Genomic DNA, 24,476 nt, shown 5'->3' on the forward strand with positions numbered 1-24,476 from the left:
AAACTACATGCTCGAATAGGTCTTTTGACACATCCTGTTACAGAACCTAATGAAATCCTACATACTTCAACCCTATTACAAAAAGACGACTTTTCTGATCTCCATGGTTTGACCTAAGAGGCACTTCCTCAACACCCTACAGCTTTTAACCAGTTTCCACAGTTCTTTCTTTCACCTGTGTCCATGCATCGAATGAAGTGCCATCATTCACCCGTGAATGCCTTTAGATAAGCCAGAGCTCCCATATACTTCATCAATTTAGCTCCAATATACTTCATCAGCTCAGTACGGTCCTTTCTCATGGTGTAAGACAACTGAAGCGTACAGGCCATGGTGTTCCGCCACACACACAGCTTGGAGGAGAGCTGCCTGCAAGGCCATGTCACTAGTAAGATGGAACTATGCCCACTGACAGACCATTGTCTAACAACCCTCCAAGGCCTACTGTTCTTATATGTAGGGCCTAATGTGGTCAGGAAAACTACCTTCATATTATCAATAAAAATCTGGGCAAACGCCATAAAATCACTGAGAGCTAAGTCATATATCCCGAGACATGATCTTAACATGCCTGATCAGCATGCATAAGATGGTGCAAATATATAACAGGAAATGGTACTGAATGAATGTATTTCTTGGCGGACCATGTGTCAACAAGATAATCTATTTGTCAACCATAGGAGGCTGGTGAGAGCAGCTATAGGAGGACAGGCACGTTGTAATGGCTGGAATGGAATAAATGGAAAGATTTCAAATAAATAGAAACCACATGCTTGACTCCGTTCCATTATTTCGATTCCAGCCATTACAATGAGCCCGTCCTCCTATAGCTCCTCCTACCAGCCTCCACTGGTGTCAACACAGTACAAAATCGATGCGTCGTGAAGGTAATCAATACATTGTCATAAGCACCCATGCAGTTACAATGTGTATTTGTGAGACACCTTGGCCCAGCAACACAGACATCCCATCCCTTTTCATAATTTCTTTTATAATATACTGTAACATCACCAAGTATTATCAAGTCCGATAAACATGTTGAAAACCACAGAGAGAAAATTATGTTTGAGCATTGACTAAAGATTTTCTTTCCTTATACACCCATCTATTTTTCAAAGGACTCCATATTGTAGTGAGGCATAGAGAGGAACCAGTAAAGGTCAACGGCTCATTTGAAGTCTTCAGCTCCGTGAAATCAGGAACACTTAGAGCCCAGCCTGGTGTTAATGGAGCATCGTGGGAGTAGCACTGTGTCCGTCTCTGATACAGTCATTACCCCCTGGTTAATGAGACCAGCCAGTAAACACTGTCACATCTCAGATCTGTCACACGCTCGCAGATGCACAGACACTAATACACACACAGATGTGAAGACAACACACACACACACACATTCAGTGACACACAAATGCACACGCACACACTCACAGACACAGATGCATGCACACACACAATCACACACACACAAACACACCATCAGCAATCCGTGCCCATCTCCTGGTCTCTGCATACTGGCCCGAATAAAGCTGGTATTGTGGTGTCCCAGTCAGCCCCAGTAATGTATGCAAAGGTCATGAGGAGGAGACAGAGGGGATAAGCCAAAGCTGGTGGCAGTGATGATGGAGAGAGAGGCTGACAAGGTCTTTCTATTTCCAGTACTAATTTATTCAATCAGTGATACTACATAAAACACATATCATATCAACCATGTCATAAGACATCCTAGTGTAAGATTCTAGCTGGTTGATAAGTTGTAGAATAGTTCTAATAGCTTGTGACTATGCTATATAAACATTTGGTTTAAGACTAGACTGTGGAGTGTGTGACTGTGACACTAGACTGTAAAGGTCTAGTTTAAAGACTTGCTTGTCTGAGTGTGAAAAGGGCTGTTTGAAAGTGTGGTTGAGTCCCGGTTCTTACTACTTCTGCCTGGCTGGCTGGCAGTGACAGATGTATCCGGAGCCGGGTTCTGCCCTGCAGCACTGACGGAAATGGGACAGCAGAGGGAGTTCAGAGAACCAGAGCATGAGAGTAAGCACAGCCCAACCGGAGCCAGGACGGGGATTCCAGCCAAGGGTACGGCACTGTGAAACACACCAGCTGGAGCCACAAGCACCAGTCACTTCCAGACACACAGACACATGACAAGAACACACAACTGAACCTGTGAATTTAGCAAGAGCTTTCTTCTGAATGCAGAGGCTTCCATTTTCTGACTGCCCGTTTGTATCTGCCAAGGGGATACATCTCCACACCTTTGTAATACCTCAAGGAAACGGCTGTTCAGATGGAGAGCATTCAATAACCCATTGACTTATAAACCACTAATGTAATTATACATTTTTGTTTACTAGGCTTCTTAAGGGTTCTTAGAGGTGATTATACCTTGTACTGGGCTCATCACTGTATCCAACACTAGGTGTCTCTGTGTCTCTGTGTATGCAATGCCACAGCATTAGGGTAAAGGTAATCTCTGTTAAGACAGAACTAAAATCTTGAAGTCGTGACCAGCGACACAGTTTCCTGAATCGAGTCACATTTGGTCAGGTATGTTTATGTAGTCTGTCCACAATTAAGGTAAAGGTAGGGTTGCAAAATTGTGGCAAATTATAATTAAATTCTCTGGTTTTCCCAAAATCCCAGTTGGAGGAACCCCGGAATCAGGAGGGAATAAGGTGGAAATCTCAAAAGAGGAATTCTGGAAAACCAGGAATTTATTGAAAGTTCCTGGAATTTTGGAACACTGGGTAATAACAACTGCAATGGTGACTATTTCGTTGCCCAGGTACATGGGGAAATGAGAGATGGGTGGCTGGTTAATTCTAAAGCCTCTCATGAAAGCGACTGGATTCTAAAGCCTCTCATAGAGGAAATTAGATTCTAAAGCCTCTCATAGAGGAGACTGGATTGTAAAGCCTGTCATATAGGAGACTGGATCATAAAGCCTCTCATAGAGGATAATGGATTCTAAAGCCTCTCAAAGAGGAGACTGGATTCTAAAGCCAGTCATAGAAGAGACTGGATTCTAAAGCATCTCATATAGGAGACTGGAATATAAAGCCTCTCATATAGGAGACTGGAATATAAAGCCTCTCATAGAGGTGGTTGGATTCTAAAGCCTTTCATATAGTAGACTGGGTTCTAAAGCCTGTCATATAGGAGACTGGATTCTAAAGCCTGTCATATAGGAGACTGGATTATAAAGACTCTCAAAGAGTCTTGAAGTATGAAGTATGTCACATAGAAGACGAAATTCTAAACTGGATTATGAAGTATGTCACATAGAAGACTAAATTCTAAAGCCTATAATACAGGAGATTGGATTCTAAAACGTCTCAAAGAGGAGCCTGGATTCTAAAGCCTGTAATATAGGACACTGGATTATGAAGCTTCTCAAATTGGAGACTGGATTCTAAAGCCTCTCATAGAGGAGAAAGGATGATAATGCCTGTCATATAGGGGACTGGATTCTAAAGCCTGTCATACAGGAGACTGGATTCTAAAGCCTGTCATAGAGGAGACTGGATCCTAAAGCCTCCCATAAAGGAGACTGGATTATGAAGCCTGACATATAGGAGACTGGATTATAAAGCCTCTCATAGAGGAGACTGGATTCTAAAGACTCATAGAGGACACTGGATTCTAAATCCTGTCATATAGGAGACTGGATTCTAAAGCCTGTCATATAGGAGACTGGATAATAAAATCTGTCATGTAGGAGACTGGATTCTAAGGCCTCTCTTAGAGGAGACTGGATTCTAAAGCCTATCATACAAGAGATTGGATTATAAAGCCTGTCAAAGAGGAGACTGGATTCTAACGCCTCTCACATGGGAGACTGGATTCTAAAGCCTCTCATATAGGAGACTGTATTCTAAAGCATCTCATAGAGGAGACTGGATTCTAAAGCCTCTCATAGAGGAGAAGGGATTCTAAAGCCTGTCATAGAGGAGACTGGATTCTAAAGCCTCTCTCATGGGAGACTGGATTCTAAAGCCTCTCATATAGGAGAATGTATTCTAAAGCATCTCATAGAGGAGAAAGGAAAATAATGCCTGTCATATATGAGACTGGATTCTAAAGCATCTCATATAGGAGACTGGAATATAAAGCCTCTCATATAGGAGACTGGAATATAAAGCCTCTCATAGAGGTGGTTGGATTCTAAAGCCTTTCATATAGTAGACTGGGTTCTAAAGCCTGTCATATAAGAGACTGAATTCTAAAGCCTGTCATATAGGAGACTGGATTCTAAAGCATCTCAAAGAGGAGACTGGATTCTAAAGCATCTCAAAGAGGAGACTGGATTCTAACGCCTGTCATAGAGGAGACTGGATTCTAAAGCCTGTCATAGAGGAGACTGGATTCTAAAGCATCTCAAAGAGGAGACTGGATTCTAAAGCATCTCAAAGAGGAGACTGGATTCTAAAGCATCTCAAAGAGGAGACTGGATTCTAAAGCATCTCATAGAGGAGACTGGATTCTAAAGCCTGTCATAGAGGAGACTGGATTCTAAAGCCTGTCATAGAGGAGACTGGATTCTAAAGCCTGTCATAGAGGAGACTGGATTCTAAAGCCTGTCATAGAGGAGACTGGATTCTAAAGCATCTCAAAGAGGAGACTGGATTCTAAAGCCTGTCATAGAGGAGACTGGATTCTAAAGCCTGTCATAGAGGAGACTGGATTCTAACATTTGTCATAGAGGAGACTGGATTCTAAAGCCTGTCATATAGGAGACTGGATTCTAAAGCATCTCAAAGAGGAGACTGGATTCTAAAGCCTGTCATAGAGGAGACTGGATTCTAAAGCATCTCAAAGAGGAGACTGGATTCTAAAGCCTGTCATAGAGGAGACTGGATTCTAAAGCCTGTCATAGAGGAGACTGGATTCTAACATTTGTCATAGAGGAGACTGGATTCTAAAGCCTGTCATATAGGAGACTGGATTCTAAAGCTGGTCATAAGGAGACTGGATGTTAAAGCCTGTCATAGAAGAGACTGGATTCTAAAGCATCTCATATAGGAGACTGGAATATAAAGCCTCTCATATAGGAGACTGGAATATAAAGCCTCTCACAGAGGTGGTTGGATTCTAAAGCCTTTCATATAGTAGACTGGGTTCTAAAGCCTTTCATATAGGAGACTGGATTCTAAAGCCTCTCATAGAGGAGACTGGATTCTAAAGCATCTCAAAGAGGAGACTGGATTTTAAAGCTTCTCAAATAGGAGACTCTAAAGCCTGTCATAGAGGAGACTGGATTCTAAAGCCTCTCATATAGGAGACTGGATTATAAAGCCTATCATAGAGGAGACTGGATTCTAAAGACTCATAGAGGAGACTGGATTCTAAATCCTGTCATATAGGAGACTGGATTCTAAAGCCTCTCATATAGGAGACTGGATAATAAAGTCTGTCATATAGGAGACTGGATTCTAAAGCCTATCATACAAGAGATTGGATTATAAAGCCTGTCAAAGAGGACACTGGATTCTAAAGCCTCTCACATGGGAGACTGGATTCTAAAGCCTCTCATATAGGAGACTGTATTCTAAAGCATCTCATAGAGGAGACTGGATTCTAAAGCCTCTCATAGAGGAGAAGGGATTCTAAAGCCTGTCATAGAGGAGACTGGATTCTAAAGCCTCTCATAGAGGAGAAGGGATTCTAAAGCCTGTCATAGAGGAGACTGGATTCTAAAGCCTCTCTCATGGGAGACTGGATTCTAAAGCCTCTCATATAGGAGAATGTATTCTAAAGCATCTCATAGAGGAGAAAGGAAAATAATGCCTGTCATATATGAGACTGGATTCTAAAGCATCTCATATAGGAGACTGGAATATAAAGCCTCTCATATAGGAGACTGGAATATAAAGCCTCTCATAGAGGTGGTTGGATTCTAAAGCCTTTCATATAGTAGACTGGGTTCTAAAGCCTGTCATATAAGAGACTGAATTCTAAAGCCTGTCATATAGGAGACTGGATTCTAAAGCATCTCAAAGAGGAGACTGGATTCTAAAGCATCTCAAAGAGGAGACTGGATTCTAAAGCCTGTCATAGAGGAGACTGGATTCTAAAGCCTGTCATAGAGGAGACTGGATTCTAAAGCCTGTCATAGAGGAGACTGGATTCTAAAGCCTGTCATAGAGGAGACTGGATTCTAAAGCCTGTCATAGAGGAGACTGGATTCTAAAGCATCTCAAAGAGGAGACTGGATTCTACATTTACATTTACATTTAAGTCATTTAGCAGACGCTCTTATCCAGAGCGACTTACAAATTGGTGCATTCACCTTATGATATCCAGTGGAACAACCACTTTACAATAGTGCATCTAACTCTTTTAAGGGGGGGGGGGGGTTAGAAGGATTACTTTATCCTATCCTAGGTATTCCTTAAAGAGGTGGGGTTTCAGGTGTCTCCGGAAGGTGGTGATTGACTCCGCTGACCTGGCGTCGTGAGGGAGTTTGTTCCACCATTGGGGTGCCAGAGCAGCGAACAGTTTTGACTGGGCTGAGCGGGAACTGTACTTCCTCAGAGGTAGGGAGGCGAGCAGGCCAGAGGTGGATGAACGCAGTGCCCTTGTTTGGGTGTAGGGCCTGATCAGAGCCTGAAGGTACGGAGGTGCCGTTCCCCTCACAGCTCCGTAGGCAAGCACCATGGTCTTGTAGCGGATGCGAGCTTCAACTGGAAGCCAGTGGAGAGAGCGGAGGAGCGGGGTGACGTGAGAGAACTTGGGAAAGTTGAACACCAGACGGGCTGCGGCGTTCTGGATGAGTTGTAGGGGTTTAATGGCACAGGCAGGGAGCCCAGCCAACAGCGAGTTGCAGTAATCCAGACGGGAGATGACAAGTGCCTGGATTAGGACCTGCGCCGCTTCCTGCGTGAGGCAGGGTCGTACTCTGCGAATGTTGTAGAGCATGAACCTACAGGAACGGGTCACCGCCTTGATGTTAGTTGAGAACGACAGGGTGTTGTCCAGGATCACGCCAAGGTTCTTAGCACTCTGGGAGGAGGACACAATGGAGTTGTCAACCGTGATGGCGAGATGATGGAACGGGCAGTCCTTCCCCGGGAGGAAGAGCAGCTCCGTCTTGCCGAGGTTCAGCTTGAGGTGGTGATCCGTCATCCACACTGATATGTCTGCCAGACATGCAGAGATGCGATTCACCACCTGGTTATCAGAGGGGGGAAAGGAGAAGATGAATTGTGTGTCGTCTGCATAGCAATGATAGGAGAGACCATGTGAGGATATGACAGAGCCAAGTGATTTGGTGTATAGTGAGAATAGGAGAGGGCCTAGAACAGAGCCCTGGGGGACACCAGTGGTGAGAGCACGTGGTGCGGAGACAGATTCTCGCCACGCCACCTGGTAGGAGCGACCTGTCAGGTAGGACGCAATCCAAGCGTGGGCCGCGCCGGAGATGCCCAGCTCGGAGAGGGTGGAGAGGAGGATCTGATGGTTCACAGTATCAAAGGCAGCCGATAGGTCTAGAAGGATGAGAGCAGAGGAGAGAGAGTTAGCTTTAGCAGTGCGGAGCGCCTCCGTGACACAGAGAAGAGCAGTCTCAGTTGAATGACTAGTCTTGAAACCTGACTGATTTGGATCAAGAAGGTCAAAAAAATAAATAAATAAATAAATAAATAAAATAAATAATAAAATAAAATAAAGTCTGTCATATAGGAGACTGGATTCTAAAGCCTATCATACAAGAGATTGGATTATAAAGCCTGTCAAAGAGGACACTGGATTCTAAAGCCTCTCACATGGGAGACTGGATTCTAAAGCCTCTCATATAGGAGACTGTATTCTAAAGCATCTCATAGAGGAGACTGGATTCTAAAGCCTCTCATAGAGGAGAAGTGATTCTAAAGCCTGTCATAGAGGAGACTGGATTCTAAAGCCTCTCTCATGGGAGACTGGATTCTAAAGCCTGTCATAGAGGAGACTGGATTCTAACATTTGTCATAGAGGAGACTGGATTCTAAAGCCTGTCATAGAGGAGACTGGATTCTAAAGCCTGTCATAGAGGAGACTGGATTCTAACATTTGTCATAGAGGAGACTGGATTCTAAAGCCTGTCATATAGGAGACTGGATTCTAAAGCATCTCAAAGAGGAGACTGGATTCTAAAGCCTGTCATAGAGGAGACTGGATTCTAAAGCATCTCAAAGAGGAGACTGGATTCTAAAGCCTGTCATAGAGGAGACTGGATTCTAAAGCCTGTCATAGAGGAGACTGGATTCTAACATTTGTCATAGAGGAGACTGGATTCTAAAGCCTGTCATATAGGAGACTGGATTCTAAAGCTGGTCATAAGGAGACTGGATTCTAAAGCCTGTCATAGAAGAGACTGGATTCTAAAGCATCTCATATAGGAGACTGGAATATAAAGCCTTTCATATAGTAGACTGGGTTCTAAAGCCTTTCATATAGGAGACTGGATTCTAAAGCCTCTCATAGAGGAGACTGGATTCTAAAGCATCTCAAAGAGGAGACTGGATTTTAAAGCTTCTCAAATAGGAGACTCTAAAGCCTGTCATAGAGGAGACTGGATTCTAAAGCCTATCATATAGGAGACTGGATTCTAAAGCCTGTCATATAGGACACTGGATTCTAAAGCCTGTCATAGAGGAGACTGGATCCTAAAGCCTCCCATAAAGGAGACTGAATTATGAAGCCTGACATATAGGAGACTGGATTATAAAGCCTATCATAGAGTAGACTGGATTCTAAAGACTCATAGAGGAGACTGGATTCTAAATCATGTCATATAGGAGACTGGATTCTAAAGCCTCTCATATAGGAGACTGGATAATAAAGTCTGTCATATAGGAGACTGGATTCTAAAGCCTATCATACAAGAGATTGGATTATAAAGCCTGTCAAAGAGGACACTGGATTCTAAAGCCTCTCACATGGGAGACTGGATTCTAAAGCCTCTCATATAGGAGACTGTATTCTAAAGCATCTCATAGAGGAGACTGGATTCTAAAGCCTCTCATAGAGGAGAAGTGATTCTAAAGCCTGTCATAGAGGAGACTGGATTCTAAAGCCTCTCTCATGGGAGACTGGATTCTAAAGCCTCTCATATGGGAGACTGTATTCTAAAGCATCTCATAGAGGAGAAAGGAAAATAATGCCTGTCATATAGTAGACTGGATTCTAAAGCCTCTCATATAGGAGACTGGATTTCTAAAGCCTCTCATATAGGAGACTGGATTCTAAAGCCTGTCATATAGGAGAATGGATTCTAAGGCCTGTCATATAGGAGACTGGATTATAAAACCTCTCATAGAGGAGACTGGTTTCTAAAGCCTATCATATAGGAGACTGGATTCTAAAGCCTCTCATATAGGAGACTGGATTTTAAAGCCTGTCATATATGTGACTGGATTCTAAAGCCTGTCATAAAGGAGACTGGATTCTAAAGCCTACCATAGAGGAGACTGGATTCTGAAACCTCTCATAGAGGAGACTGGATTCTATAGCCTCTTATATAGGAGACTGGATTTCTAAAGCCTCTCATATAGGAGACTGGATTCTAAAGCCTGTCATATAGGAGATTGGATTATAAAGCCTGTCATATAAGAGACTGGAATCTAATGCCTCTCATATAGGAGACTGGATTATAAAGCCTGTCATAGAGGAGACTGGATTCTAAAGCCTCCAATATAGGAAACTGGATTCTAAAGCCTGTCATATAGGAGACTGGATTATAAAACCTCTCATAGAGGAGACTGGTTTCTAAAGCCTCTCATATAGGAGACTGGATTCTAAAGCCTCTCATATAGGAGACTGGATTCTAAAGCCTGTCATATAGGAGACTGGATTCTAAAGCCTGTCATATAGGGGAGTGGAATATAATGCTTGTCATATAGGAGACTGGATTCTTAAGCCTCTCATAGAGGAGACTGGATTCTAAAGCCTGTCATATAGGAGACTGGATTCTTAAGCCTCTCAAAGAGGAGACTGGATTCTAAAGCATCTCATACAGGAAACTGGAATGTGTCCTCTTGAAAATAAGAGTCCTGAGGTAGGTGTTGACTTGAGACCACGTAGACAATCACAGTGTGAGGACCAGACTTCAATTCAACTTCAATTACAGACAGCACCGCAGCCCTACGTCAAGAGATAATTACTTTGAGCGCAAATTGGAAAAAGGAAATGACCTTAAGAGCCTGACTCTCTGTCTGTCTGTCTGTCTGTCTGTCTGTCTGTCTGTCTGTCTGTCTGTCTGTCTGTCTGTCTGTCTGTCTGTCTGTCTGTCTGTCTGTCTGTCTGTCTGTCTGTCTGTCTGTCTGTCTGTCTGTCTGTCTGTCTGTCTGTCTGTCTGTCTGTCTGTCTGTCTGTCTATACGTGCATCAGTGCATCAGTGGAGGCTGCTGAGGGGAGAACAGTTCATAATAATGGCCAGAACGGAGCAAATAGAATGGCATCAAACACCTGGAAACCATGTATTTCACGTATTTGATACCGTTTCACTGATTCACGGTGGCTACGTGGTTGGCATTCTTATAATGACTCCCTAACCATCCCTCTGCACATACTGATCTGCATGCATGGACACACACACAGATGTGAAGGACACAGAGAGGCGTATAGACACCATCTGCATGCACACGCACACACATAGACAATGGCACAGAGACACACATACATGAACCTCATCACCCCCACCCACAAACCATATTTCCAAAAGACTGATACATTTCAGAGACACTCATTGCCAACTGGTCCCACAGGAGTCATAGGTACTAATGCAATAATACAACAAATGTACATGTCAATCATATAATTTCAATGCTATCTCGTCCCCTTCATTTAGTTGAAAGCAATCAGAATAAGAAGGGAGAGAGTCTTTCTTCTGCCTCTGTTGAGATGATGTCAGAGCGTGAGTTGAAGAAAGCCTGTCTTAAAAAAGACAGAGTAAAACTCCCGAAACTTTTGACTGTGTAAACACCTTCAGCCTTCATGGAGCTGTGGCACAAAGTAGGTCTCATTTAAAGGGAAATTGAAAAAAAAATTCTACTTCATATTCAGTACCATACCCTTAGCCATGGTTTATTGGCCATATACCACACCCCCTTGTACCTTATTGCTTAATTATACTGGGTGTTATACTGGCCGTTAGCTATTGGGTCTCTCCAAGTTCAGGTTCAGCCTGTTTCCATGGTTTCCCAGACCGTCTGGGTCCAGTGCTCCAGCTACACAAGGCTTCTGCATGCATTTACAGGGCTAATTCTTCAATATTGACTTACATGTAGGCCAAGAGAATGTGTGATGAATAGCTATTCAATAAAAGTGCATCACTCTAAACAAATCCACTTTGTCTAGATCGACATGTATACGCTTTCTGAAGGGGAGTAGGTCTAATTGTGTTAAAAACCACATGTTTAATGGTAGTCTTTCTTGTGTTCAGTCCTGGCCATGGAGACATGTAATATTCGTTCAACAGCAGCGAGTGTCCACTGAAAAGGCCTTTTCCAGAAATTCTAGGCCCAACATGGATTTAATCCATCAATATGACTGCCACAATTACAGACCTAATCCATCAATACGACCACTGTGATAAAAGTGTCTGCAGTAGAATGATTCCCTGACAGAGTGGAGAGAAATAACAGTGCACTATTTAAAAGCCTTTCAACAAAAGTAGATGAGGATGGATTGGTGACACAATCTGACCAGCACTGTAGGCCTCACCCAGTTTGATTGTGTTCTGTGTGACCTGAGGACTTTGCATTGACTAGAAATAAACAGTGGCTTTGCAGAGAGCCTTGTAGTTTCTAGAAATTCTGAGGACAAACTACAGATCACAGCTTATCATGAGTGTGTTGGTGTTTGGGTTGTTACCGTGGTTTGCTTGCACCAGCTTGGCTTGCTATCGCTGAACCACAACAAAGATCAGGAACTAAGTCACAAAGCATTCTCAAACAGTACTGGGCTAAATCCAAACAGCACTGGGCTCAATCCAAACAGCACTGGGCTCAATCCAAACAGCACTGGGCTCAATCCAAACAGCATTGGGCTCAATCCAAACAGCACTGGGCTCAATCCAAACAGCACTGGGCTCAATCCAAACAGCATTGGGCTCAATCCAAACAGCACTGGGCTCAATCCAAACAGCACTGGGCTCAATCCAAACAGCATTGTGCTCAATAGGAACCAGCATTGTGCTCAATAGCAACCAGCATTGTGCTCAATAGCAACCAGCTCCCCATCTGCGCTGTCAGCTCATGGTCTCTTAAAAATACTCTAGTTGCATACAGAACTAAGAACTATACACTTCACACATCCCCCAGCCTCAACCCCTCTCCAGTGTGTGCTTTACAGGGGGCACTGCTACCATACTTGCAGGTATGCAAGGGATACAAGAGCTTTTAAGGGGCTTTTTGGCTCTTGAATACCTTGGAGTGAGAAGCTGTGGGCCATCTCCTTGCTTTCAAATCAGCATGGTTGACTCGAAAAAGCAAGGAGCTGTCCAATAAACGGTGGTGCTGAAATAGCTGTTTTGACATAAGTAGACAGTCGTGATATAGACAGTTGTGAAGTAGACAGTCGTGATGTAGTCAGTCGTGATGTAGACAGTCGTGAAGTAGACAGTCGTGAAGTAGACAGTCGTGATGTAGACAGCTGTGATGTAGACAGTCGTGAAGTAGACAGTTGTGATGCAGTCAGTCGTGATGTAGACAGTCGTGATGTAGACAGTCGTGATGCAGTCAGTCGTGATGCAGTCAGTCGTGATGTAGTCAGTCGTGATGTAGACAGTCGTGATGCAGTCAGTCGTGATGTAGACAGTCGTGATGCAGTCAGTCGTGATGCAGTCAGTCGTGATGCAGTCAGTCGTGATGTAGACAGTCGTGATGTAGTCAGTCGTGATGTAGTCAGTCGTGATGTAGACAGTCGTGATGCAGTCAGTCGTGATGCAGTCAGTCGTGATGTAGACAGTCGTGATGTAGTCAGTCGTGATGTAGACAGTCGTGATGTAGACAGTCGTGATGTAGACAGTCGTGATGCAGTCAGTCGTGATGTAGTCAGTCGTGATGTAGACAGTCGTGATGTAGACAGTCGTGATGTAGACAGTCGTGAGGCAGTCAGTCGTGATGCAGTCAGTCGTGATGCAGTCAGTCGTGATGTAGACAGTCGTGATGTAGTCAGTCGTGATGTAGACAGTCGTGATGCAGTCAGTCGTGATGTAGACAGTCGTGATGCAGTCAGTCGTGATGCAGTCAGTCGTGATGCAGTCAGTCGTGATGTAGACAGTCGTGATGTAGACAGTCGTGATGCAGTCAGTCGTGATGTAGACAGTCGTGATGTAGACAGTCGTGATGCAGTCAGTCGTGATGTAGTCAGTCGTGATGTAGACAGTCGTGATGTAGACAGTCGTGATGCAGTCAGTCGTGATGTAGACAGTCGTGATGCAGTCAGTCGTGATGTAGACAGTCGTGATGCAGTCAGTCGTGATGTAGATAGTCGTGATGTAGTCAGTCGTGATGTAGTCAGTCGTGATGTAGTCAGTCGTGATGCAGTCAGTCGTGATGTAGTCAGTCGTGATGTAGTCAGTCGTGAGAGATATAAGGAAAGTCATAGCACAAATAGTAGCCCAATGACCTCTGTGAATAGAATTATTGCAATGACTCCCTCATGTAGTACACATAGCCTCTCTGGACAGGATACACATTACATCTGCACAGTGAAGGCTCACAAGGGACAGAGCAACACTGGAGTGATACCATGCATCAATTTACTGCTTTAATTAAGGTATTCATTGAGATTATTTTAGATTAAATAAAATGTGTGATTTTATGACGAGATGGTAATGAGAGGACAATGTTATGTTTTAAATGGATATTCTACATTTTTAAATTGTGCGAATTTTGTTCGCACTTTACGCACAGACTTTTTGGTGTTGTTTTGAAGGCTACTGTATGTATATTCCAAGTAACACTCACCTTATAATGTCATCGTTGTGGCCCAGGTAAAACTTCTGAGTGTGTTCTCTGGTATTGTAAACCACGCCGACGCCAGCCACGAAATAGACCACTTCTTTGCCAGCGGTGTAGTACAGGTTGTTTCGGCATTGATGCCCCCTGTACCCGTAGATCCATTCTAATCTCAGTTGGCAATGCGGAGCAGTCCGATCCGCCATGATATCTGACAACTTGTTTGTTTAGTGAATTATTCCACCCTACAGTAGGCTGCACCACAACCACTGATCACTGACATGCACGTGCAAACTTTATGATTAACCTAACTGATTAAATTAGAAAATCCTAACAGATTCCATTTTCCTACATGTAGCCTGTCATAAACAGCATCCAGCATCCCGCATCCTACAGCAGATGTGCACATTGCGTTTTGAGAAAACACCAGCAAGGACAGATACACCTCAGGCCCATTCATAATTTTTACCTTTAGACACGGTGTTTCCTGACTTGTTACTATGTTAGCCTACTCTAATTTAGATTGTGGATTAATTCATTATTTTCCTCATTAAAATATATTTTTTAATATTTTACCATGTCTTACAAAAGTTAATTTACTCCACTAAATAACATTACATTGCTTTTTTATCAATTTAAAATTGGTTCCTTTTCAAATGACAACGAAAACAGAGGAATTGGCCAAATAAACAAACAGCAAATGAACACAACTGCTGGAGGATTCGGCTGCTGCTGAAATATAATCCGCACACTAATCCTTAACCGTAAAATCAGCCATAGTTACTACGGTTTTATATATTTCTCAAGACAATAACTAACAAATAAACATTTCAAAGCAAACAAACATGTAGAAAATAGGCCGAACATGCAATATGTCTGTCTTCCATTCACAAATCTGGTTGGACTAAATCCGAGAATCGAACAACGAACAATTGTGAGGAATTACGGATTTTCACGGAAAATCACTCTGACAGAGTACGACCTGTCTTGACAGCCACAGCTGGTTCGCCGCTGTCAGTGTGAAGACGCCCCAAAATGAAAATTCTCTGCTAACTTCCGTGCAGAGGCAAACAATCTATGGGCTTCCAAACACAGTCGCTCACCCCGCGACTCCACGGTATCTCCCGCATCTCACATGGATGGATGAAAGTAGGGATTCCGGGCAGCGAGCGAAATAAGCCTACTCATATGGGCGAATGGCAGGCGATGCCTTTGATAAACCGGGGTGGAAAGCTGAGCGGAGGTCTAGCACTGTGTTATTCATTGCATATTAATATTAATGTAGTAACGTAATGGAGACTTTCCCCATCAAGTACTTAAACGTAATATTTTTTAGAATAGCCTCTCTCTGGTTTCGAAGAGCTAGTAACCACAACACCCTGCAAATCAGCCCTGCACTGCCACCGACGATGAGCGGCTAGCTGCACAGGTTTATGGGTATTGATGTGTTTATGGCTGAGGCATTCCCTCTCTCACGCTTTCTCGTTAGTCCAAAACATTGAAAACTACAACTACCAGTTAGCAATGGTGAAGCGCTGTCCAAGGTCTTGAAGACTTACAGATGAAAAATACATCGATTAGGTCTGAAAACAGAATGGCAGCTTCTATGATCAGCAATAATTGAGTCAATTTATATGAGTGAAATTTACTTTAATTTAATCATTAAAATTGTAGGCCCTAATTAAAATAAAGAGATTAGACCGAATAGGAACTGACTGAATCGAATAGCAACTGATAAATTGTTTTCTTTGTGACAAGTTCGATGGTAGATGAAATTGGATGGAAATTGGATGGAGTTCAATCCCAAATAGGAAACTAAATGGGATGTAATACTTTTGCCTGAATCATATTCATATTTTGATTTGTCAAATTTGAAACAGGTGAACCAAAGGGCGAGTCTTTAACTCACATGTGATACAGATGCATTCTAGAACTGAATATCTCTTGTATCCATGAATCTCCAATCAGAACACCAGTACATTTTCTGTAAAGGGTCGAACAACCATACACCCTTACTGATTATTAAGTCCCCCTTTGACTGATCCTCTGTACACTAATATCCTTGCATACTTTTACATTTGAGTCATTTAGTAGATGTTTTCATCCAGAGCGACTTCGAGTGCATTCATCTTAAGAAAGCTAGGTGGGTGGGTGTATAGTACAAGAAGTATTCTAGATGGAAACTGGACTCTTGGAACTGATGTGTAGAACGTTCTCAAAGGCTAAATGCTAAGTAGAGCATGCCATTGCCAGCCCCTTGAACAGCACTGCAGGGTGACAGACTTCACTGGAGAGCCAGTGCAATCTACCATGCCATTCAACTGGGCCTCCTGTAGGGCTCTCTGTGATTATGTCGCATGTGAGAGGAGTTGGCTGGCTGAGTTCATATTCTTCTAGTCGTATTCACATAGACCTTGGGAGAATCTCAAGCATCCTCTCTCCTCACCTCCTTATCAATACCCTTTGGAGGAGAAGGTCAGAGGGGAGGGACCTCTGGCTCTCACATCCAATGGATTTTGAAATGGAGGCGAGGAGAGAGGAGAGAGGATGAGTGAGTATTCAATTGAGATTCTCCCCTTGAATGACAACTCCCATGGGACTCTAGCAGCCTACCTATTTCTCACCATAGCAACTGCTTGGGGTTTGAATCACTGCTCCACCCAGCCAAGCCTGTTGCCAGATAGCCAACTCCTCTGACATGTGTTGCCATCAAACCTGGGTTCAAATAATATTTAGGGTATTTCAATTACTTTCAGAGACATTTGGAAGTGAGTATTTAGATAAGTAGGTGAATATTGGAATGTATTTGGAAATACTAAAATACTCTGCAAGGAGGCCTACACTCTGACTCAAATACATTCCTGTGCATTTAATCAAGGTACAGTTGAAGTCGGAAGTTTACATACACCTTAGCCAAAGACATTTAAACTCAGTTTTTCACAATTCCTGACATTTAATCCTAGTAAAATGTCCATGTTTTAGGACAGTTAGGATCACCACTTTATTTTGAGAATGTGAAACGTCAGAATAATAGTAGAGAAAATTATTTATTTCAGATTTTATTTATTTCGTCACATTCCCAGTGGGTCAGAAGTTTACATACACTCAATTAGTATTTGGTAGCATTGCCTTTAAATTGTTTAACTTGGGTCAAACGTTACGGGTAGCCTTCCACAAGCTTCCCACAATAAGTTCGGTGAATTTTGGCCCATTCCTCCTAACAGAGCTGGTGTAACTGAGTCAGGTTTGTAGGACTCCTTGCTCGCACACACGTTTTCAGTTCTGCCCAAAAATGTTCTATAGGATTGAGGTCAGCGCTTTGAGATGGCCACTCCAATACCTTGACTTTGTTGTCCTTAAGACATTTTGCTACAACTTTGGAAGTATGCTTGGGGTCATTGTCCATTTGGAAGACCCATTTGCGACCAAGCTTTAACTTCCTGACTGATGTCTTGAGATATTGCTTCAATATATCCACCTAATTTTCCTACCTCATAATGCCATCTATTTTGTGAAGTGCACCAGTCCCTCCTGCAGCAAAGCACATCCACAACATGATGCTGTCACCCCTGTGCTTCATGGTTGGGATGGTGTTCTTTGGCTTGCAGGCCTCCCCCTTTTTCCTCCAAACATAATGATGGTCATTATGGCCAAACAGTTCTACTTTTGTTTCATCAGACCAGAGGACATTTCTCCAAAAAGTACAATCTTTGTCCCCATGTGCAGTTGCAAACCGTAGTCTGGCTTTTTATGGCGGTTTTGGAGCAGTGGCTTCTTCCTTGCTGAGCGGCCTTTCAGGTTATGTCGATATAGGACTCGTTTTACTGTGGATATAGATACTTTTGTACCTGTTTCCTCCAGCATCTTCACAAGGTCCTTTGCTGTTGTTCTGGGATTGATTTGCACTTTTCACACCAAAGTACGTTCATCTCTAGGAGACAGAACGCGTCTCCTTCCTGAGCGGTATGACGGCTGCGTGGTCCCATGGTGTTCATACTTACGTACTATTGTTTGTACAGATGGACGTGGTACCTCAAGGCATTTGAAAATTGCTCCCTATGATGAACCAGACTTATGGAGGTCTGCAATTTTTTTTCTGAGGTCTTGACTGATTTCTTTAGATTTTCCCATGATGTCAAGCAAAGAGGCACTGAGTTTGAAGGTAGGCCTTGAAATACATCCACAAGTACACATCCAATTGACTCAAATGATTTCAATTAGCCTATCAGAAGCTTCTAAAGCCATGACATAATTTTCTGGAATTTTCCAAGCTGTTTAAAGGCACAGTCAACTTAGTGTATGTAAACTTCTGACCCACTGGAATTGTGATACAGTGAATTATAAGTGAAATAATCTGTCTGTAAACAATTGTTGGAAAAATTACTTGTGTCATGCACAAAGTAGATGTCCTAACCGACTTGCCAAAACTATAGTTGGTTAACAAGAAATTTGTGGAGTGGTTGAAAAACGAGTTTTAATGACTCCAACCTAAGTGTATGTAAAGTTCTGACTTCAACTGTATTTGAAAATAGTATTTGAAATAAGTATTTGAAAATACTTTCAAGTAGTAGGCTATTTATAAGAAATAATTTGAAAATACTTTCAAATACTTCCAATAGAAGTCATTGATTTAGGCCACATTATTTGAAAACACTAAAATACACAGAAAATAAGTATTTAAATAACAAATACTGAAATACATTCATTTGAAACCAGGTCTAGTTGCCATGCACGCCATATATCATGGATGAGTGATAGAGGATAATGAATGATAGAGGAGAATGAATGATAGAGAAATTGGCTAAAGCAAAAACAGAACTGGCTATACTCAGACCATTGCTATGCTCCACCTAACCATGGCAACAGAATAAGCTGCTATGTCAATGCCAAGCCTAATCTAACTAAGACAACTGTTCATGTTGTCATGGTGCTGGGAGTGAGTCAAATGTTACTTTGTTATAATACATCACCCCCTCCCTTAATCATCTAACCAGGGCATGCTGCTGGGTGAAAGTATGTAATTATAAGATATGTTCTGTGGTTAATTTCATGCACTGTGTACTGTAAAAAATACAGTATTGTTTGCGATCAAGTATCTAGTTTTAAGAACCAGACAACGGTCTTGTTTATTGGTTTATTTGGATCCCCATTAGCTTTTAGCAGAAGCAACAGCTACTCTTCCTGGGGTTCTAACCTCATACTCTTTGTGACTAGTAAAATTACAAATACTACTGATGCACAAAGTAATTGCGAGTCACTGCTTGAATTAATGCAGAGGAGAATTTGTTTCAAACTGTATTGATTTGTTGACCCCAGATATCTGGTTGTCAGGGTTGATAGAATAGAGCAGGGGCTCTCAAACTTTCTCATGAGAAAGTGACCGTTCTTCTGTAACCCAAATTAAGAAGAAATAGTGTGTGATTATAGATGTATTCTCATAACTCGTGACCCACCTCTCACATGTCCAGGGCCCACTTTGGGTCCCGGCCCATAGTTTAAGAAACCCTGGAATAAACCCATCTATTTTAAACAAAAATAGAAGTGCAACATTTAAAGTGTTGGTCCTATGTTTCATAAGCTGAAATAAAAGATCCCAGAAATGTTCCATATGGACAAAAAAAATGATTTCTCTAAAATGCTGTGCACAAATTTGTTTACATTCCTGTTAGTGAGCGTTTCACCTTTGCCAATATAATACATCCAAGAGTTCCAAAACACTGGTACTCTTGCGCCCTCTTGTGATAGAAATTCTGAAGGAACATTACTACTCTCTCCCAATTAGAGAGACAGAGAGCACAGTCCGCCTCAAAATCTCAATGAAATATATCCCACACTCCTGTCCCCTCAGGTTGGCTGTTAGATTACGCAGAGGTGAGTACTCTGCGAAGGGGGTTACTTTGATAGCCAAATTACAACCTGTAAACACCGAGTCTTCTTTGTGGTCTCCTTCCTTTCATGGCCATTGGTATGAAAGAACGTCTAAATTAAAAGCAACATGGTTAACCCATGGTCTGATTATTTTCCCGCACAATTTTCATTATAGGGGATTATCCTACCTACAGCCCACCCTACATAGTCTGGCAAGGTCAAACACGTTATTCTTACATTCGTTTGGAGGACAGGCTTCAATTTACCCAAATGAATTGAAAAACCTAATTGGTCAGAAGTGATGATGTTTATGGAGGGGCAAGAAGTGGTTAATTAAATTAACAGCAGGCCATCTGTAATCCCTATACTCCATGCCTTCTTACCCTCTAAACCATTTGACCAAACTGGTGCCCATCAGAACAAATTAAAGTAACAACTTTTAAATCTTCCATTGATAAATTGTTTAGCTTTCTGCTAACCTCTTTCCAAGGCGCCAAGTGTCTGGGAATGAGATTAGTTATTTGAAGAAATGTTAAACACTGGGGCTGCAATATCGCCATTCGGCCACTAGATGGTGCACAGGCAATTGTGAAAGGGAACCAAGAATTGAGTGACCCAACAATACTGAGAGTTAGGGACAGTCAGAAAAATCTATATTGCCTAAATGAGGTGAAAGTGAAGAGGACACACAGGACTTATTACTCCATAACTTTCATTGCTTTTCTGTTGTGTTTAAAAACAGAAATGTAATTACTCATTAACATGTTTTCACATAGTAATGTCTCTAATTGCTTAGTAATAGCATTGAGAGTTTTTTGTAATGAATGATAAGTGGTTGCACCTAATGAGGCATGTCAGTAAAATGTATTGAATAGTATAGAAGCTGTAATGACAACAGGAATAGTTTCTGATTTGGGGTGAAGCTGTCGTACTGAAAACACAGAGACAGATGTCATCTTAAAAGCAATTTAATGGTTTTGCACATATTTAACAGAGAGGGTAAAAGTCTACTGGTGCAGTTCCATCTACCTGTGACCTTGGTCCATATTAAACTACATACCTAGAGAACCTGCTATGGCAAACAAGCTTTCTCCCATCATGGCATTGTTGATTGTGCAACATGAAGAAATATTTCATTACAATAGTTACAGTGACAGAGAAATGCACACTATTTATCAAATAGCCAGAGATTTTAGCAAAAATGATAATATGCAGTGCTATAGCCAACAAGCAAGCAACCATTTTTCCATGACATGACTTATTCCAGTAAATGCTTTAGAATTCACTTTTCCACTTAACAACAATGCTTAAAGTGTTTATTGTATTGTACATACATTTTTATGCTCAATACATTTTAAACATACATAATGCAACTCAAATGTGTAGGAAAACAAATTTAAAAAAGGACAGAATAATGTTTTCAAAAATTACAGAAATAAACCTTAATCTGTATTCTAATTCTTCATGGATATCCAACATTCTGACTGGTCTTAGCAATTTATTGAGCCGGAGTAGTATATGATAACATTGTACAAAAAAACATGACTGAAACTTAAAGGAAAACTCCACCCAAAAACTATATTTTGGTATTTGTTTCATTAGTCCACAGTTGATATAGTCCCAAAATGTTTTGCATGTCAGCAGTCAAGTTTCAAGATATTGGCCTTTCAAGAAGCAAAGTGTCACTTGCCACATCGTTTTGCATGAACATTATGATGTGGCAAGTGACACTTTGGCTGTGTTCAAAACAACGGGGAACTCGGAAATCTTTGACTCCCGACTTCAGTGCGTTTAAGACAACGGGGAAGTCGAAAAAAGAAAGAAAAAAGAGCTCCGACTGGGAAAAATAGTTTTGAACGTCATCCAGCCTCTTTCTAGAGTTCTGGCCTGAAGATCACTGAAGTCATGATTTGATTTCATATTTTTCTGAGTTCCCAGTTGTCTTGAACGAACCATTTGCTTCTTGAAAGTCCAATATCTTGAAGCGATATGACAGAAATTTGTCACAGTGATGAAGAATATTAACCCCCGTCTTTTCATCCAAATTAATGTGTTATACTAAGTTTTAGGGGATAAAATGAGACTACATTGAAGCTTATAATGGTTGTAGAGCTTATTATTAGTAAGTGAAATTAAACTGTTTTTTAATAGTTTGTTATAGACAAGTTATACACACAGTTCAAAGCACCGCTGACTTTGCTTTTCAACTCAGAAGAATGTCATCTTTCAAAGATCGCCTCACAAAACTGAGGCCAGACCCTAGAAACTACATACTATTACAAAAAGAACAGGGAAAAAATAACCAAAGCAACAAGTGAAAAGCACAGGGATGAGAAAGCAGGAAAACAAAGAGAAAATACAAAGAAATCTTAACTGGAAACCCTGTCTTGTTTTTCAGCTGTGAATTATGGATGGTTTACAATGGCAGCTGCCCAAAGCATCATATCTACCGTAACATCATTTCTCATCTTTTTTAGTTTGTTCCTTATCTTAAAAAAGAAAATGGCATACTGTATTTGACCTCTGAGCCCAGCTGTAGGATTGTTAGGCACAGAGTGTGGAGTTTTGGCTCTGAGCTTGCATGCTGGAGTCTGGCTTTAAGAGGAAGAGGAGCAGGGGAGAGAAGAGGAATGGCATTGGGGGGGCTGAGGAGGGGTCTATTTCTTTTTGCTGAAAAGGCTGAAGCGCTTTTCTTTGTCCTTCTCACGCTTGCCAGGGCTGGACTCAGTTGCCAGGGCGACGGAGGCGGGCAGGGTCTGGGCTCGGCTGGAGGCGGGGGTGCTATGGCTGCTGGGGGTCATCTCTGTCTTATCAGAGGACGCAGCGCTGGAGATGGCTTGCATCCACGAGTTCATCTCCTCCTGCGGCCCAGACGAGGATTTATCAGGACAGACATCACAGATCATACCAATACCTCAAAATTCAGACATCCACACCATCCACATGGAGACAAGGACTGAAGATAGTAAACAACATTCACAGGAAGAACGTCACTCACATACACTGTACGAATTTATAGCTGAAACTTACATCATCGTTGGCTTGGAAGAGATACTCATTGCCATCTGTAGCTCTGTAAAAGGAAAATAAAAACTTTGAGTACTAAGTCAAGCGTACTACTGGCTACAGTATGCAAGACCTCATCTTCTGATAATGCAAGACACAGAGGGAGCTATTCACTAAGTAGTGCTCACTTCAGTTTGAACACATGTTTCTTCTTCTTGTAGTCGAGGGCAACCTCACACGCAGCATCCTTCAGGCTGATGGGGATCTGGTTGTGGTAAGGGATCCCCTGGCTGGCACTCTTATGGTCTTTGTAGAAGCCCATCTCCCGGTTGTTGATCACGCAATACACATTGTGCCAGGATCTGAAACAACATAGACAAAAAGTTGTCAGTGCAGTGCCGGCAAAATAATTTGTCAGGAATGTACACTATATATACACAAAAGTATGTGGACATCCCTTAAAATGAGTGGATTCGGCTAGTTCAGCCACACCCTTGCAGACAGGTGTATAAAATCGAGCACACAGCCATGCAATCTCCATAGACAAACATAGGCAATAGAATGACCTTACTGAAGAGCTCAGTGACTTTCAACGTGGCACCGTCATTGGATGCCACCTTCCCAACAAGTCAGTTCGGCAAATTTCTGCCCTGCTAGAGCTGCCCCGGTCAACTAAGTGCTGTTATTGTGAAGTGGAAACGTCTAGGCGCAACAACGACTCAGCCACGAAGTGGTAGGCCACACAAGTTCACAGAATGGGGATGCCGAATGCTGAAGCGCATAAGGCATAAAAGTCATCTGTCCTCAGTTGCAACACTCACTAGCGACTTCCAAACTGCCTCGAAGCAACGTCAGCACAATAACTGTTTGTCGGGAGCATCATAAAATGGGTTTCGATGGCCGAGCAGCTGCACACAAGCCTAAGTTCACCATGCACAACGTCAAGCATCAGCTGGAGTGGTGTAAAGCTCACCGCCATTGGACTCTGGAGCAGTGGAAACACGTTCTCTGGAGTGATGAATCAAGCTTCACCATCTGGCAGTCTGACTGACAGATCTGGGTTTGGAGGATGTCAGGAGAATGCATAATGCCAACTGTAAAGTTTGGTGGAGAAATAATGATCTGGGGATGTTTTTCATGGTTTCTTAGTTCCAGTGAAGGGAAATATTAACGCTACAGCATACAATGGCATTCTAGACGATTCAGCGCTTCCAACTTTGTGGCAACAGTTTGGGGAAGGACCTTTCCTGTTTGAGCATGACAATGCCCCCCATGCACAAAGCGAGGTCCATACAGAAATGGATTGTCAAGATCGGTGTGGAAGAACTTGATTGGCATGCACAGAGCCCTAACCTCAACCGCATCAAACACCTTTGGGATGAACTGCGAGCTACACCTAAATCGCCCAACCTCACAGATGCTCTTGTTGCTCAATGGAATTAAGTATCCGCAGCAATGTTCCAACATCTAGTTCAAAGGGTCTTTCATCTCATTCCCAGTGGGTCAGAAGTTTAAATACACTCAATTAGTATTTGGTAGCATTGCCTTTAAATTGTTTAACTTGGGTCAAACGTTTCAGGTAGCCTTCCACAAGCTTCCCACAATAAGTTGGGTGAATTTTGGCCCATTCCTCCTGACAGAGCTGGTGTAACTGAGTCAGGT

At 42.3% G+C, this 24,476-nt stretch overlaps 2 protein-coding genes across 7 annotated transcripts in view; both read right to left on the minus strand.

Moving 5' to 3' along the window:
* The window catches only part of LOC139562199 (echinoderm microtubule-associated protein-like 6), a 126,308-nt gene extending 110,943 nt beyond the window's left edge, over positions 1 to 15,365 (minus strand). For all 4 annotated transcript variants that reach the window (XM_071379646.1, XM_071379643.1, XM_071379645.1 and 1 more), the window contains exon 1: positions 13,950 to 15,365. In XM_071379646.1, the coding sequence (XP_071235747.1) occupies positions 13,950 to 14,146 (197 nt within the window). In that variant the 5' untranslated portion in view covers positions 14,147 to 15,365. The remainder of the gene's footprint in view (positions 1 to 13,949) is intronic.
* Positions 15,366 to 20,760: 5,395 nt separating this feature from the next.
* Positions 20,761 to 24,476, minus strand: part of LOC139562201 (spectrin beta chain, non-erythrocytic 1-like) — a 138,800-nt gene continuing 135,084 nt past the window's right edge. For all 3 annotated transcript variants that reach the window (XM_071379660.1, XM_071379661.1, XM_071379659.1), the window contains 3 exons: positions 23,003 to 23,176; positions 22,839 to 22,881; positions 20,761 to 22,669 (listed from right to left, as the gene is read on the minus strand). In XM_071379660.1, the coding sequence (XP_071235761.1) occupies positions 22,466 to 22,669; positions 22,839 to 22,881; positions 23,003 to 23,176 (421 nt within the window). In that variant the 3' untranslated portion in view covers positions 20,761 to 22,465. The remainder of the gene's footprint in view (positions 22,670 to 22,838; positions 22,882 to 23,002; positions 23,177 to 24,476) is intronic.

The sequence above is a fragment of the Salvelinus alpinus genome, chromosome 32 (genome assembly GCF_045679555.1).
Source record: "Salvelinus alpinus chromosome 32, SLU_Salpinus.1, whole genome shotgun sequence".
Lineage (NCBI taxonomy): Eukaryota > Metazoa > Chordata > Actinopteri > Salmoniformes > Salmonidae > Salvelinus > Salvelinus alpinus.